General features: G+C 32.0%; 1 protein-coding gene across 1 annotated transcript; it reads right to left on the bottom strand.

The window, feature by feature from the left end:
* Window positions 1–15,946, bottom strand: LOC119612723 (phosphatase Herzog; the record flags this gene model as incomplete). Its single annotated transcript, XM_037968576.1, has 4 exons — window positions 1–436; window positions 502–655; window positions 10,940–11,121; window positions 15,711–15,946. Coding segments are annotated over 4 exons (923 nt in total), but the record flags the coding sequence as incomplete, so codon positions are not given.
* Between the last annotated feature and the right edge of the window lie 474 nt (window positions 15,947–16,420).

Genomic DNA, 16,420 nt, shown 5'->3' with positions numbered 1-16,420 from the left:
TTTTTTTTAAACAAAAAAATAAAGTGGGTTTTTTTCTTTTAATTTTTGAAAATTAAATATTTATAAACATTAATTCCCACTGATGTTACGTTTTATTGTTTAAATCATTTGTATTGGGCGGACTTCCTGGTTGTTGTTGTTGCTGTTGCTGTGACGTTAATATTGTTGGCGTGGATAATGTTGAAGCTTGTGTTATAATAGTTGTTGCTGTTATAGTCTGTTGTTGTTGTTGATGTTGTGGTGTTGGCTGCAGTTGCTGTTGGTTCTGTGTTTGTTGTTGTTGCTGCTGCTGTTGTTGATTGTGATTGTTTAAGGGATTATTTGAATTGCACAAAACACTATATACAGAATCGACTTTGCTTAATTTCTCAAACAAAGGTATCAGTTCCAATAGCTCACAATCACTGGCATCATCAAACCATGATTTCACAGGAACCTATAAAAAAGCCATCACATCATTTCGTTTAATTTTTGCCTAAAATATTCGTTAATAAAACTTACCGCATTGTCTGGATGAAATATATAACTAGCTGGTGAATTATCAACAATAACAATTTTTTGTAAATCGCGTCCCAGACGATTTAAATCCTTAATATAATTACCCCTGTAATAAACGCATGATTCCCTAAACAGTCTTGCACGAAAAACATTCCATCTGAAAAAAAAACATTAAACAAATTAATAAATAACATTAAATTTTCAGACTAAAGTCTGTGGCACAGTGAATAATTTAGTCCATAGTATGTTATACTCCAGTCAATAGTATAAACTATAGTACAGTCTATAGACCAGACTATTGTCTATAGACTGGTCTATAGTCTAGACGTTAATTTAGCTTATAATGCAGACTATAATCCAGACTATTGTCTTGACCATAATCTAGTCTATAGTCCATGTTAAACTTTATACTCAAGTCTATGGCCTTATTTATAGTCTAGATTATACTTTCATCCATAGTATATGCTAGTCTAGTCTGTAACACTGACTAGTTAAAGCTTAGACTATAGTTTAGCCTATATTTTAGACTTTACACAGTCTAAAAGTGTAGACTGCTTTCAAGTCTATGGCTCAAACTATAGCTTAATCTATAGTCCAGTACGGTCATGTCTTGAGCTATGCCTAGTATATAGTCCACATTGTACTCTAATCCATAGTTCATGCTTTAATCTAGTCTATAGTCCCGTCTATAGTGTAGTCTATGGTATCGTCTACAGTCTAGTCTATAGTTTAGTCTACAGTCTAGAATATAGTCTGTGATTTAGTCAATACTCTAGGCTATAGTCTAGTTTATAGTCTAGTTTAAAGTCTAGTCTAGTTTATAGTCTAGTCTAGTCTATAGTCCAGTCAGTAGTCTAGTCTATAGTCTAGTCTATAGTCTAGTCTATAGTCTAGTCTATAGTCTAGTCTATAGTCTAGTCTATAGTCTAGTCTATAGTCTAGTCTATAGTCTAGTCTATAGTCTAGTCTATAGTCTAGTCTATAGTCTAGTCTATAGTCTAGTCTATAGTCTAGTCTATAGTCTAGTCTATAGTCTAGTCTATAGTCTAGTCTATAGTCTAGTCTATAGTCTAGTCTATAGTCTAGTCTATAGTCTAGTCTATAGTCTAGTGTAAAGTCTAGTGTAAAGTCTAGTCTATAGTCTAGTCTATAGTATAGTCTATAGTCTATAGTCTAGTCTATAGTCTAGTGTAAAGTCTAGTCTAAAGTCTAGTCTATAGTCTAGTCTATAGTCTAGTCTATAGTCTAGTCTATAGTCTAGTCTATAGTCTAGTCTATAGTCTAATCTATAGTCTAGTCATAGTCTATAGTGTAGTCTATAGTGTAGTCTATAGTCTAGTCTATAGTCTAGTCTATAGTCTAGTCTCTAGTCTAGTCTCTAGTCTAGTCTCTAGTCTAGTCTATAGACTAGTCTATAGTCTAGTCTATAGTCTAGTCTATAGTCTATTCTATAGTCTAGTCTATAGTCTAGTCTATAGTCTAGTCTATAGTCTAGTCTATAGTCTAGTCTATAGTCTAGTCTATAGTCTAGTCTATAGTCTAGTCTATAGTTTAGTCTATAGTCTAGTCTATAGTCTAGTCTATAGTCTAGTCTATAGTCTAGTCTATAGTCTAGTCTATAGTCTAGTCTATAGTCTAGTCTATAGTCTAGTCTATAGTCTAGTCTATAGTCTAGTCTATAGTCTAGTCTATAGTCTAGTCTATAGTCTAGTCTAGTCCTAGTCTATAGTCTAGTCTAGTCTAGTCTATAGTCTAGTCTATAGTCTAGTCTATAGTCCTAGTCCTATAGTCTAGTCTATAGTCTAGTCTATAGTCTAGTCTATAGATCCCCTAGTCTATAGTCTAGTCTATAGTCTAGTCTATAGTCTAGTCTATAGTCTAGTCTTAGTCTAGTCTATAGTCTATAGTCTATAGTCTAGTCTTCTCTAGTCTATATATTCTAGTCTATAGTCTAGTCTTAGTCTAGTCTATAGTCTGTCTTAGTCTAGTCGATAGTCTAGTCTAGATCTAGTCTATAGTCTAGTCTATAGTCCTAGTCTATAGTCTAGTCTATAGTCTAGTCTATAGTCTAGTACTATAGTCCGTCTATATCCTAGTCTATAGTCTAGTCTATAGTCTAGTCTATAGTCCTAAGTCTATAGTCTAGTCCTTAGCCTAGTGTATAGTCTAGTTCTATAGTCTAGTATAATAGTCTTCGTCTATAGTCTAGTCTATAGTCTAGTCGATAGTCTAGTCTATAGTCTAGTCCGATAGTAAAAAATATTCTATAGTTAGTCTATAGTCTAGCTCTAGTCTAGTCTATAGTCTAGTCTATAGTCTAGTCTATAGTCTAGTCTATAGTCTAGTCTATAGTCTAGTCTATAGTCTAGTCTATAGTCTAGTCTATAGTCTAGTCTATAGTCTAGTCTATAGTCTAGTCTATAGTCTAGTCTATAGTCTAGTCTATAGTCTAGTCTATAGTCTAGTCTATATCTAGTCTATAGTCTAGTCTATAGTCTAGTCTATAGTCAGTCTATAGTCTAGTCTATAGTCTAGTCTATAGTCTAGTCTATATTCTAGTCTATAGTCTAGTCTATAGTCTAGTCTATAGTCTAGTCTATAGTCTAGTCTATAGTCTAGTCTATAGTCTAGTCTATAGTCTAGTCTATAGTCTAGTCTATAGTCTAGTCTATAGTCTAGTCTATAGTCTGTCTATAGTCTAGTCTATAGTCTAGTCTATAGTCTAGTCTATAGTCTAGTCTATAGTCTAGTCTATAGTCTAGTCTATAGTCTAGTCTATAGTCTAGTCTATAGTCTAGTCTAGTCTATAGTCTAGTCTATAGTCTAGTCTATAGTCTAGTCTATAGTCTAGTCTATAGTCTAGTCTAGTATAGTCTAGTCTAGAGTCTAGTCTATAGTCTAGTCTATAGTCTGAGTCTATAGTCTAGTAGTCTATAGTCTAGTTATAGTCTAGTCTATAGTCTAGTCTATAGTCTAGGTCTATAGTCTAGTCTATAGTCTAGTCTATAGTCTAGTCTATAGTCTAGTCTATAGTCTAGTCTAAGTCTAGTCTATAGTCTAGTCTATAGTCTAGTCTATAGTCTAGTCTATAGTCTAGTCTATAGTCTAGTCTATAGTCTAGTTCTATAGTCTAGTCTATAGTCTAGTCTATAGTCTAGTCTATAGTCTAGTCTATAGTCTAGTCTATAGTCTAGTCTATAGTCTAGTCTATAGTTGTCTATAGTCTAGTCTATAGGTCTAGTCTATAGTCTAGTCTATAGTCTAGTCTATAGTCTAGTCTATAGTCTAGTCTATAGTCTAGTCTATAGTCTATTCTATAAGTCTAGTCTATAGTCTAGTCTATAGTCTAGTCTATAGTCTAGTCTATAGTCTAGTCTATAGTCTAGTCTATAGTCTAGTCTATAGTCTAGTCTATAGTCTAGTCTATAGTCTAGTCTCTAGTCTAGTCTAGCTAGTCTATAGTCTAGTCTATAGTCTAGTCTATAGTCTAGTCTATAGTCTAGTCTATAGTCTAGTCTATAGTCTAGTCTATAGTCTAGTCTATAGTCTAGTCTATAGTCTAGTCTATAGTCTAGTCTATAGTCTAGTCTATAGTCTAGTCTATAGTCTAGTCTATAGTCTAGTCTATAGTCTAGTCTATAGTCTAGTCTAGTAGTCTCTAGTCTAGTCTAGTCTAGTCTATAGCCTAGTGTATAGTCTAGTCTATAGTCTAGTCTATAGTCTAGTCTATAGTCTAGTCTATAGTCTAGTCTATAGTCTAGTCTATAGTCTAGTCTATAGTCTAGTCTATAGTCTAGTCTATAGTCTAGTCTATAGTCTAGTCTATAGTCTAGTCCAACGGTTCCCAAAAGGGGGTCCGCGGACCCCTAGTGGTCCGTAGCAAAATCCTAGGGGGTCCGCGAAGACGAACGAAAAAAATCATGAATAAAAAATATTATCTATATGTTAGAAAATATTAAAAATATCTCCAAATTTGTCATAAATACTAAAATACACAATTTTTATTCAATAATCCCAGATTTGTTGGTGACTCTTTGAATTTTATTGTTTCGGTCGTTTATCAGGATGAAGCTAGGCCTTACAAATTTATTGTTTCACTTTTATAAAGTAAAGTATTACGTGATTTGTAATTTTTATAAATGTATATGTATCGAAATAAATGTTTTTATAGCAGACGGATAATGATTTGCCTTAGAATTAAATACTGATACTGGTATCCCAGGTTAGGTCACATTTCATAATATTTTTTTAAATTGTAAGCAAAAGTGTTAATCTAGTTAATTTTAAATATAAATATTCCATTCCGACGTGATACACAGATTTTAACTTCATTTTGTTGTCCAATATTATTAAATCAACATCAGAAAATTCATAGCGTTTTGCGTAAATAGTCAAAACCACGCAGTAAAATAATTCGTAGGTATTTTAAAATTCAAAATTAAGATCCAAATTCACAGTACATTCGCAAAGAGTTCAGGTCATATTTTATGTGGGTAACGCATTCCGCAACAACATCGAAGAAGTCTAACTTTCACATATTTTCTCGAAAACTTAGCTTACATACTCAGCTCACTCCTATGCAATCGCAAAAAAATTTAGAAACATGACTCTTTAAGCACATGTCGACAATACTTGATAAAGAAACCTTTTCTATACCTTGACGAGAAATGAACATGAAAGCTCTCACGATCATAAAATTAAACATCATGTTAGAAGTCATTCTATATTTAAAACCATGCAATTGAAAACATCTCCGATCTCAATGTACGGGAATATTTTATAGGGTTTATGGACCAGGACTAAGACAATTTTCGGACGAACAATTACACAGTGATACAGCAAAAAAATGCAGGGGTTCTCATATACCAATTCCATTTCGTTATAGTCCATAGAGTAGGAATATATTTTTAATTTTTCCCGATCACTTCGTTTAGTTCCTTTTTAAGAGCAAAAGATGTGAAAAAGATCTATTTTTGAAGTTTTAACTTTAAAAAAATATATTTATGGTAGTTTGCAACCGATTTTCAAATTGGATATTTTGTTTTAAAGATACAAGTGTTGTCTTTCAACCCAAAAAAATAAATCCAAAATTTATGATTAATGTCTTGGTTACGGCCTTTTAAGTAAAAAAACTCACATTTTTTTCACAATTTTTAATTTTCATACTGCTCTACGTTGGCCATGAAGCAGTAACTTTAGCTTTTATTACATTTGAAAAAAGGCACATTAAGTTGGGTTTCCAATGATGGTCAATTTATGATAATCGATGAAAAAGGTTATGAGTTGTGCTAAGTTTTATAAAAATATAGCATATTTCTTCCATACAAAAACGTTCATGTTTCTGGTTTTCTTTGTAACAAGTTTAAAAAATGTTTATAAACATTTTTATACAAAAATTAATTTGTATGGAGAAAACCAAAAATTCGAGGAACATGCTATTAGAAAAATTGGCATAAATCATCCAGTTTTTCATAGATTTTTATGAAATAACAAGTTTTAGAAACCTTCCTTTATGTGATTCTTCAGGAAAGGAATAAAAGATGAACTCACTGCCTCAAGGTCAAAGTAGAGCATGATGAAAATGAAATTTTTTTAAAAAAGTGTGAGTTTCTTTACTTAAACGGCAACACTTGTATCATTAAAAAAAAATATCGGATTTGAAAATCGGATGAAAACTACTACTAAACTTATGATTTTTCAAATTTAAAACTTCAAAAATGGCTCTTTTTCGCATCTTTTGCTCTTAAAAAGTAAGTTAACGAAGTGATAGGGGAAAACTAAAAATATATTCGTACTCTATGGACTATAACGAAATAGAATTGGTATATGAGAACGCCTGCATTTTATTTTTCTTCACTTTTGTATCACAGTGTTATTTATAACAATAAGATATCAAAATATGTATGGGGGTCCGTGAAATTAAATAAATTCCTCAAGGGGTCCGCGAAGTAAAAAACGGTGGGAACCGCTGGTCTAGTCTATAGTCTAGTTTATAGTCTAGTCGATAGTCTAGTCTATAGTCTAGTCGATAGTATATTCTATAGTTTAGTCTATAGTTTAGCCTCTAGTCTAGTCTATAGTCTAGTCTAGCCTATAGTCTAGTCTAGCCTATAGTCTAGTCTAGCCTGTAGTCTAGTCTATAGTCTAGTCTATAGTCTAGTCTATAGTCTAGTCTATAGTCTAGTCTATAGTCTAGTCTATAGTCTAGTCTAGTCTATAGTCTAGTCTATAGTCTAGTCTATAGTCTAGTCTATAGTCTAGTCTATAGTCTAGTCTATAGTCTAGTCTATAGTCTAGTCTATAGTCTAGTCTATAGTCTAGTCTATAGTCTAGTCTATAGTCTAGTCTATAGTCTAGTCTATAGTCTAGTCTATAGTCTAGTCTATAGTCTAGTCTATAGTCTAGTCTATAGTCTAGTCTATAGTCTAGTCTATAGTCTAGTCTATAGTCTAGTCAGTCTAGTCTAGTCTAGTCTATAGTCTAGTCTATAGTCTAGTCTATAGTCTATAGTCTAGTCTATAGTCTAGTCTATAGTCTAGTCTATAGTCTAGTCTATAGTCTAGTTTATAGTCTAGTCTATAGTCTAGTCTATAGTCTAGTCTATAGTCTAGTCTATAGTCTAGTCTATAGTCTAGTCTATAGTCTAGTCTATAGTCTAGTCTATAGTCTAGTCTATAGTCTAGTCTATAGTCTAGTCTATAGTCTAGTCTATAGTCTAGTCTATAGTCTAGTCTATAGTCTAGTCTATAGTCTAGTCTATAGTCTAGTCTATAGTCTAGTCTATAGTCTAGTCTATAGTCTAGTCTATAGCCTAGTGTATAGTCTAGTCTATAGTCTAGTCCAGAGGTCGGCAAACTACGGCTCGCGAGCCAAATGCGGCTCTTTGGATGTGGAGTTATGGCTCTTTAGTTTCATACACATATATTATTTATTTTGTAAAAAAAATATTTATATATTCTAAAATCTTTCCGAATCGATTAACGAGCAGTGTATTAAAACTAACAAAACAATTCGCAAACGTTTCTACAATATACACAACTTTTTAACTTTGCTTAATCGTTCTGTACATGAGCGAAACAAAAACATATACTTTTTGAGTGAAAATGAAAGAAAGCAACACAACTAGTTCGCTCATTTCCTTTTATTTGCCGTTACAATTACACATTTGAGAGTAAATCCTCATTTAGCCATTTGGAATTTGTATTGGATCTCTAGAAACGCAAAGTTTAAAAGCAAGTTGGAAGAGTTAGGTAAAAAGTCAGCTAACAAATGAAAATTTAGAGTCATTTTTGAAATTTTAAACTAGTTATGATCCAAACTTTTTAAAGCCATATAAACCTATCACTCCCATTGAATTTGTTCCATGTACAAGTTAATATTGTAAGAAAATGTTGGATTCTTTAAAGTGTTAATTGAAAAGTTCCTATAAACAAATGGGGTATCATATCAGCGCTCCTACGAAGTGCCATTAAATAAGATGTAAAACATGATCATACATTCCGAAATTTTCGCGTTTTTCGAATTAAAACATATTTTTGGAAATTTAAGATATAGTAATTAATTAATAATGTGGAGAGTTTGGATACACTTAAATACTAAAAACTTGGTCTATTTGAAGACTTTAATCTTTTTTAAAGAATTTAATATTTTTTTGCACGCTTTCTATGAAAGATTGATATATTTTTGACATAAAATTTTTGGCTATAGATAAATAAGGGACCAGAAAGCGTATTATGGACCCATTCTTACAAAATTTGGTAATGAGATTTTAGATCCTATAAAATTTGTTTGTGTTGATTTTCATCACCATACTTGTATTTTAGGATGTTGTATGTCATAACTTTGTTTTCGAAAGTGGACTCTATGAGCGATAGGGTCATTTTCTAATGGGGATCTAGTATGGGGGATAGGATCAATTATGAGCCGATCATCACCAAATTTGGTAAAGTGATTTTTATTCCTGTTTGTGTTAAATTTCGTCATAATACTGCTATTATTAAGCCAGTTATGAGTGTTAAAATAAAATTAAGAAGATAGATTTTTTGTTCTTATACAACTTGTTTATGTCGAATTTCGTCGCTATACTGCTACTGTTAAGTCAATTATGATCGTTAGAGTAATTTTCTTAAAAGGGCCTTATATTGGTGTTGGTCAATTATGGTTCGATGTCCGCAATACATCATATAAAAAAAACTTATGCAAAATTTTATCTCGATTGCTGCCTAATTAATGGCAGATACCTTTAAATGATATCACTGTCGCCCCACTCTAATAAACTTTCATATCTTTATATAACAAGTGTTAAAAAACGCATTCGAATGACCCACAAAAACTCAAAAAGTATTTTTAGTCAAAAATCTATAAGAAAGATTCCTTGCAGAATTTTCTTGCAGATAATTAAACAAAAAATATGTTTTTGAAGTGAATTCATAACGTATTTGTAATGTTTTAATAAACAAACATTTTGTGGCTCTTTTAAAACCTATGTTTTGTTAACTGTAAATTTTGGCTCTTCCGACTCAAAAGTTTGCCGACCCCTGGTCTAGTCTATAGTCTAGTCTATAGTCTAGTCGATAGTCTAGTCTATAGTCTAGTCGATAGTATATTCTATAGTTTAGTCTATAGTCTAGCCTCTAGTCTAGTCTATAGTCTAGTCTATAGTCTAGTCTATAGTCTAGTCTATAGCCTAGTCTATAGTCTAGTCTATAGTCTAGTCTATAGTCTAGTCTATAGTCTAGTCTATAGTCTAGTCTATAGTCTAGTCTATAGTCTAGTCTAGTATAGTCTAGTCTATAGTCTAGTCTATAGGTCTAGTCTAATGTCTAGTCTATAGTCTAGTCTATAGTCTAGTCTATAGTCTAGTCTATAGTCTAGTCTATAGTCTAGTCTATAGTCTAGTCTATAGTCTAGTCCTATAGTCTAGTCTATAGTCTAGTCTATAGTCTAGTCTATAGTCTAGTCTATAGTCTAGTCTATAGTCTAGTCTATAGTCTAGTCTATAGTCTAGTCTATAGTCTAGTCTATAGTCTAGTCTATAGTCTAGTCTATAGTCTAGTCTATAGTCTAGTCTATAGTCTAGTCTATAGTCTAGTCTATAGTCTAGTCTATAGTCTAGTCTATAGTCTAGTCTATAGTCTAGTCTATAGTCTAGTCTATAGTCTAGTCTATAGTCTAGTCTATAGTCTAGTCTATAGTCTAGTCTATAGTCTAGTCTATAGTCTAGTCTATAGTCTAGTCTATAGTCTAGTCTATAGTCTAGTCTATAGTCTAGTCTATAGTCTAGTCTATAGTATAGTCTAGTCTAGTCTATAGTCTATAGTCTAGTCTATAGTCTAGTCTATAGTCTAGTCTATAGTCTAGTCTATAGTCTAGTCTATAGTCTAGTCTATAGTCTAGTCTATAGTCTAGTCTATAGTCTAGTCTATAGTCTAGTCTATAGTCTAGTCTAGCCTAGTGTATAGTCTAGTCTATAGTCTAGTCTATAGTCTAGTCTATAGTCTAGTCTATAGTCTAGTCTATAGTCTAGTCTATAGTCTAGTCGATAGTATATTCTATAGTTAGTCTATAGTCTAGCCTCTAGTCTAGTCTATAGTCTAGTCTATAGTCTAGTCTATAGTCTAGTCTATAGTCTAGTCTATAGTCTAGTCTATAGTCTAGTCTATAGTCTAGTCTATAGTCTAGTCTATAGTCTAGTCTATAGTCTAGTCTATAGTCTAGTCTATAGTCTAGTCTATAGTCTAGTCTATAGTCTAGTCTATAGTCTAGTCTATAGTCTAGTCTATAGTCTAGTCTATAGTCTAGTCTATAGTCTAGTCGTCTAGTCTATAGTCTAGTCTATAGTCTAGTCTATAGTCTAGTCTATAGTCTAGTCTATAGTCTAGTCTATAGTCTAGTCTATAGTCTAGTCTATAGTCTAGTCTATAGTCTAGTCTATAGTCTAGTCTATAGTCTAGTCTATAGTCTAGTCTATAGTCCTATAGTCTAGTCTATAGTCTAGTCTATAGTCTAGTCTATAGTCTATCTATTAGTCTGTCTATCTTAGTCTAGGCTTATAGTCTAGTCTATAGTCTAAGTTCTATAGTCCTAGTCTATAGTCTAGTCTATAGTCTAGTCCTATAGTCTAGTCTATAGTCCTAGGCTATAAGTCTGGTATATAGTATAGCAAAACCCCTAAGTATATAGTCTAGTTTATAGTGTAGTCTTTAGTCTAATTTATAGCCTAGTTTATAGTCCTAGTCTATAGTCTAGAACTAAGAGTCTAGTCCTATAGACCTAGTATATAATCTAGTTTATTAGTAGAAGTCTAAAGTCTAGTCTTTAGTTTAGTCCTGAATTCAAGTCTAAAGTCTAGTCTAGTTTAATAGTTTAGTCTATAGTCTAGTTTATTATCTCGTCTATAGTCTAGTTTATAGTTGAAGCAAAAATTAGTACATCTACTTACTTATCTAACAGATCGGCAACAGGATCTGCATATTTGGCTAGTGATGCTGTAAATAATACACATTCATATAATTCGCCCATCTTTCGTAGGAATTCATCAACATAGGGCCGTTTTAAAACGTACACCTGATGAATGGTGCCATCAATTTCAACTGGTACAATAAAATCAGCATTTGGAATTGGCTAAAAGAAAAAGAAACAAAAAATTAATATAAAACAAAGTTAAAAAAAGAAAACTTTTTAAAGAAAAGTTGTAAACCAAACCTCTGCCAAAAATGAAAATGAATCATAAATTGTAACATATTTATTTGCTTCATTGGTATGTGGTTAAAGAAAGAAAAAAAGAGCACACCAAAAGGATGACTCATGGATAATGGCCAAAATAAACCGAATACATATAGACGTTTTTATGCTCCCTTGGAAACCAATATAGTCAGTGTATGCTGACAAGTAATAGACAAACCGTTAAGCAGATCAACATTTAACATTGAAACACTTCAACAACATTAAAACCCACAAAAAAATTTTCATGACTCCAACCATAATGTTGTTGTTCATATTTTTAGTCAAAATTTTGCAATGAAACTTTACTGTTCTCTGCTTTTTTTGGCAATTGAATGGTCACAAACAAAAAAATAGTAAAGAAAACTGAAACGTCAATAACAATGATAACAATAACAACAAAAATAGTAAAATAAAAAAATGCTGTAAAAGTAATTTACCAAACAATACCCTTGGAGTATGCAATAAATTGTGTATATATATATAAATAGCCTCAAAGTATGCAACAAATTTTGGGTAGCAAAAGAAAAAATGAACAAGAAGACAAGCATGATGCACAATTTATTTTGGACATGTTGAGGTTTGTTTTATTTTGTTTTCATTTTGAAAAATGAACTTAACATTATGAATAATGGAAAATTTAAATATAGATTTGCTGATTTCACTCGAATAAACCAAAAAATAATAAAAATGAATAATGGTTTTAGGATGCAGGATATAAAGGCGTTGAGATTGAAATTATATTTTTATAAATTGCAATCAAAGTAATTAAATTTTGATGAAAATTTTATACATTGAACAACTGTTCTTTAATAAATTAGCAAAAAGTAACACCTAAAAGTATGCTTCACATTTTATATTATACAACACCTTAAAGTATGCTTTTCCCAGTAAAAACTTTTTAATTTCCTCAGAACAAAGTATTTAAAAATAAATTAGTTTATTTTAAATAGAAAAGAAAAAGCAAAAGCTAAAATAAAACGTAAATTGCAATATCCTTGAAAAACAACACACAGATAGACAGACAAAAGGCTACATGGAAGTAGAAAGAGTACAAACTTACTCTTCAAAGAGATTTCAGAGGGTACCACATCACATCGCATCTATTTAATGAACATAAAATGTGTTGAACATCACAAAAGCATACGAGTAGTATTTATAGAATTCAAGGAAATTTCATGAGTAAACAACTAACTTAACGAAAAAGGGAAATCCAGTGTGGGAGAGTATTTATTAGCCACAAAAACCTTAATACATACCAAAGGTATTTTTATATATAATTTTTTAATTTTATTTCTATGTGTCTCGAAAGCCAATGAGTCCTTTAGCAAATAGTATGTGAAAAAATTACATTATACGCTAATATCGTAAATATATTTATAGGTGTTTTTAAATGGTTTTTATGTCCCTTTGAAAGCGTTAATAGAAAAGGTATTTTAAGTTTATTGAGTTAGTTTGTTACAGCTCACTTAACTTTGACAATGGAAAGTTACAGTTTTGCAACATCATAATAAATACTGTTTCTTTTAAACTATATGATGGACTAGACAATAGACTAGACTATAGACTAGACTATAGACTAGACTATAGACTAGACTATAGACTTAACTATAGACTAGACTATAGAGTAGACTATAGACTGGACTATAAACTAGACTATAAACTAGACTATAGACTAGACTATAGACTAGACTAGACTAGTATAGACTAGACTATAGACTAGACTATAGACTAGACTATAGACTAGACTATAGAGTAGACTATAGACTAGACTATCGACTAGACTATAGACTAGACTATAGACTAGACTATAGACTAGACAATAGACTAGACTATAGACTAGACTATAGACTAGACTATAGACTAGACTATAGACTAGACTATAGACTAGACTATAGACTTAACTATAGACTAGACTAGACTATAGACTAGACTATAAACTAGACTATAGACTAGACTATAGACTAGACTATAGACTAGACTATAGACTAGACTATAGACTAGACTATAGACTAGACTATAGACTAGACTATAGACTAGACTATAGACTAGACTATAGACTAGACTATAGACTAGACTATAGACTAGACTATAGACTAGACTATAGACTAGACTATAGACTAGACTATAGACTAGACTATAGACTAGACTATAGACTAGACTATAGACTAGACTATAGACTATAGACTAGACTATAGACTAGTCTATAGACTAGACTATAGACTAGACTATAGACTTGACTATAGGCTAGACTATAGACTGGACTATAGGCTAGACTATAGACTATAGTTCTGTTCTAGTTCTGTTCTTGTTATGTTCTAGTTCTGTTCTAGTTCTGTTCTAGTTCTGTTCTAGTTCTGTTCTAGTTCTGTTCTAGTTCAGTTCTAGGTCTGTTCTAGTTCTGTACTAATTCTGTTCTAGTTCTGTTTTAGTTCTGTTCTAGTTCTGTTCTAGTTCTGTTCTAGTTCTGTTCTAGTTCTGTTCTAGTTCTGTTCTAGTTCTGTTCTAGTTCTGTTCTAGTTCTGTTCTAGTTCTGTTCTAGTTCTGTTCTGTTCTAGTTCTGTTCTAGTTCTGTTCTAGTTCTGTTCTAGTTCTGTTCTAGTTCTGTTCTAGTTCTGTTCTAGTTCTGTTCTAGTTCTGTTCTAGTTCTGTTCTAGTTCTGTTCTAGTTCTGTTCTAGTTCTGTTCTAGTTCTGTTCTAGTTCTGTTCTAGTTCTGTTCTAGTTCTGTTCTAGTTCTGTTCTAGTTCTGTTCTAGTTCTGTTCTAGTTCTGTTCTAGTTCTGTTCTAGTTCTGTTCTAGTTCTGTTCTAGTTCTGTTCTAGTTCTGTTCTAGTTCTGTTCTAGTTCTGTTCTAGTTCTGTTCTAGTTCTGTTCTAGTTCTGTTCTAGTTCTGTTCTAGTTTGTTCTAGTCTGTTCTAGTTCTGTTCTAGTTCTGTTCTAGTTCTGTTCTAGTTCTGTTCTAGTTCTGTTCTAGTTCTGTTCTAGTTCTGTTCTAGTTCTGTTCTAGTTCCAGTTCTGTTCTAGTTCTGTTATAGTTCTGTTCTAGTTCTGTTCTAGTTCTGTTCTAGTTCTGTTCTAGTTCTGTCTAGTTATGTTCTAGTTCTGTTCTAGTTTGTTATAGTTCTGTTCTAGTTCTGTTCAGTAGTGTTATAGTTCTGTTATAGTTCTGTTTAGTTCTGTTCTAGTTCTGTTCTAGTTCTGTTCTAGTTATGTTATAGTTCTGTTCTAGTTCGTTCTAGTTCTGTTCTAGTTCTGTTCTAGTTCTGTTCTAGTTCTGTTCTAGTTCTGTTCTAGTCTGTTCTAGTTTGTTCTAGTTCTGTTCTAGTTCTGTTTAGTTCTGTTCTAGTTCTGTTCTAGTTCTGTTCTAGTTTGTTCTAGTTCTGTTCTAGTTCCAGTTCTGTTCTAGTTCCAGTTATGTTCTAGTTTCTGTTCTATTTCGTTCTAGTTCTGTTCTAGTTCTGTTCTAGTTCTGTTCTAGTTCTGTTCTAGTTCTGTTCTAGTTCTGTTCTAGTTCTGTTCTAGTTATGTTCTAGTTCTGTCTAGTTCTGTTCTAGTTCTGTTCTAGTTCTGTTCTAGTTATGTTCTAGTTCTGTTCTAGTTCTGTTCTAGTTCTGTTTAGTTCTGTTCTAGTTCTGTTCTAGTTCTGTTCTAGTTCTGTTATAGTTCTGTTCTAGTTCTGTTCTAGTTCTGTTCTAGTTCTGTTCTAGTTCTGTTCTAGTTCTGTTCTAGTTCTGTTCTAGTTCTGTTCTAGTTCTGTTCTAGTTCTGTTCTAGTTCTGTTCTAGTTCGTTTAGTTCTGTTCTAGTTCGTCTAGTTTGTTCTAGTTCTGTTCTAGTTCTGTTCTATTCTGTTCTAGTTCTTTCTAGTTCTGTTCTAGTTCTGTTTCTAGTTCTGTTTCTAGTTCTGTTCTAGTTCTGTTCTAGTTCTGTCTAGTTCTGTTCTAGTTCTGTTTCTAGTTCTGTTCTAGTTCCGTTCTAGTTCTGTTCTAGTTCTGTTCTAGTTCTGTTCTAGTTCTGTTCTAGTTCTGTTAGTTCTGTTCTAGTTCTAGTAGAACAGTTCTGTTCTAGTTCTGTTCTAGATCTGTTCTAGTTATGTTCTAGTTCTGTTCTAGTTCTAGATTGTAGACCAAACTTTCTTAGAATTTAGTCGATTATAAAGATTTTTAAGGTTCATATAATTCCACCAATTCCAACCTTCAAAAATGACATCATTTTATTAAGAATATAAAAACTCTATATGACCATGTGTTAAAATAAACTTCCCCTCACAAAAGAATTACAACACAAATAAAATTTATTACAATTTTCAACACCTACCACAAAGTAAAGTTAATAAAATGTTTTCTATGGCACACATTTTAATATTAATTGAAATATAAAAAAAGAACACATTTATCGGGACTTCCTACCATTTAATAAAACTTTTAAGAACTTTTCTTACAACTTTAGAAGGGTCAGTGTAGTAGGAAATAATTTAAGAAGAGAAACTCACCTTAAAACTACTGTGCACTAATGTTTCATCCAAATCGATAACCATACATTTTTTGTGCATATCCGAATGCCTAACCTGAGGTAGTAGGTACCTTTGTTGGTCCGGTAATGGTGGCGGTGTTGTTGAACCATCAATGGGTGTGCCATTTTGATTTGTTTTTGTACGATTACGCCGCCAACAGCATAAAATTGATTGAAAGAAACCGCGTTTTTGTGGTTTTAAACGTTCCACGTCATCTAGAAGGAAACAAAACGAAATGAAATGAAAAGATTAGATTAAAATGAAAAATAAATATTTTGAAATAATAAAAACATTAAGTTATTTGTTACAGATAAATAAATTGCAAATTTGAAATTATAAAATAGGATATTTTAGTAATAATCAAACTTCTATACAAAAATTGTTCTACAAAGATCAAGTTTTCTTTTCTATTGAAAAGTTGTTCTTTGAAGGATCATTTTTTCTATAGAAATGTTGCTCTACAAACGATAACGTTTTCAATAGAAAAGTGCTTTATTACTAGACTATAGACTAGACTATAAACTAGACTATAGACTAGACTATAGAATAGACTATAAACTAGACTATAGAATAAACTATAGACTAGACTATAGACTAGACTATAGAGTAGACTATAGACTAGACTGTAGACTAGACTATAGGCTAGACTATAGGCTAGACTATAGACTAGACTATAGACTAGACTATAG

Source organism: Lucilia sericata, unplaced genomic scaffold, assembly GCF_015586225.1.
Source record: "Lucilia sericata isolate MDLA Ls3-8-SP2 unplaced genomic scaffold, ASM1558622v1 Contig001815F_arrow, whole genome shotgun sequence".
In the NCBI taxonomy this organism is placed as follows: Eukaryota; Metazoa; Arthropoda; class Insecta; order Diptera; family Calliphoridae; genus Lucilia; species Lucilia sericata.
Note: the sequence above shows the minus strand (reverse complement) of the source record. Positions and strands in the feature narration are given on the sequence as shown.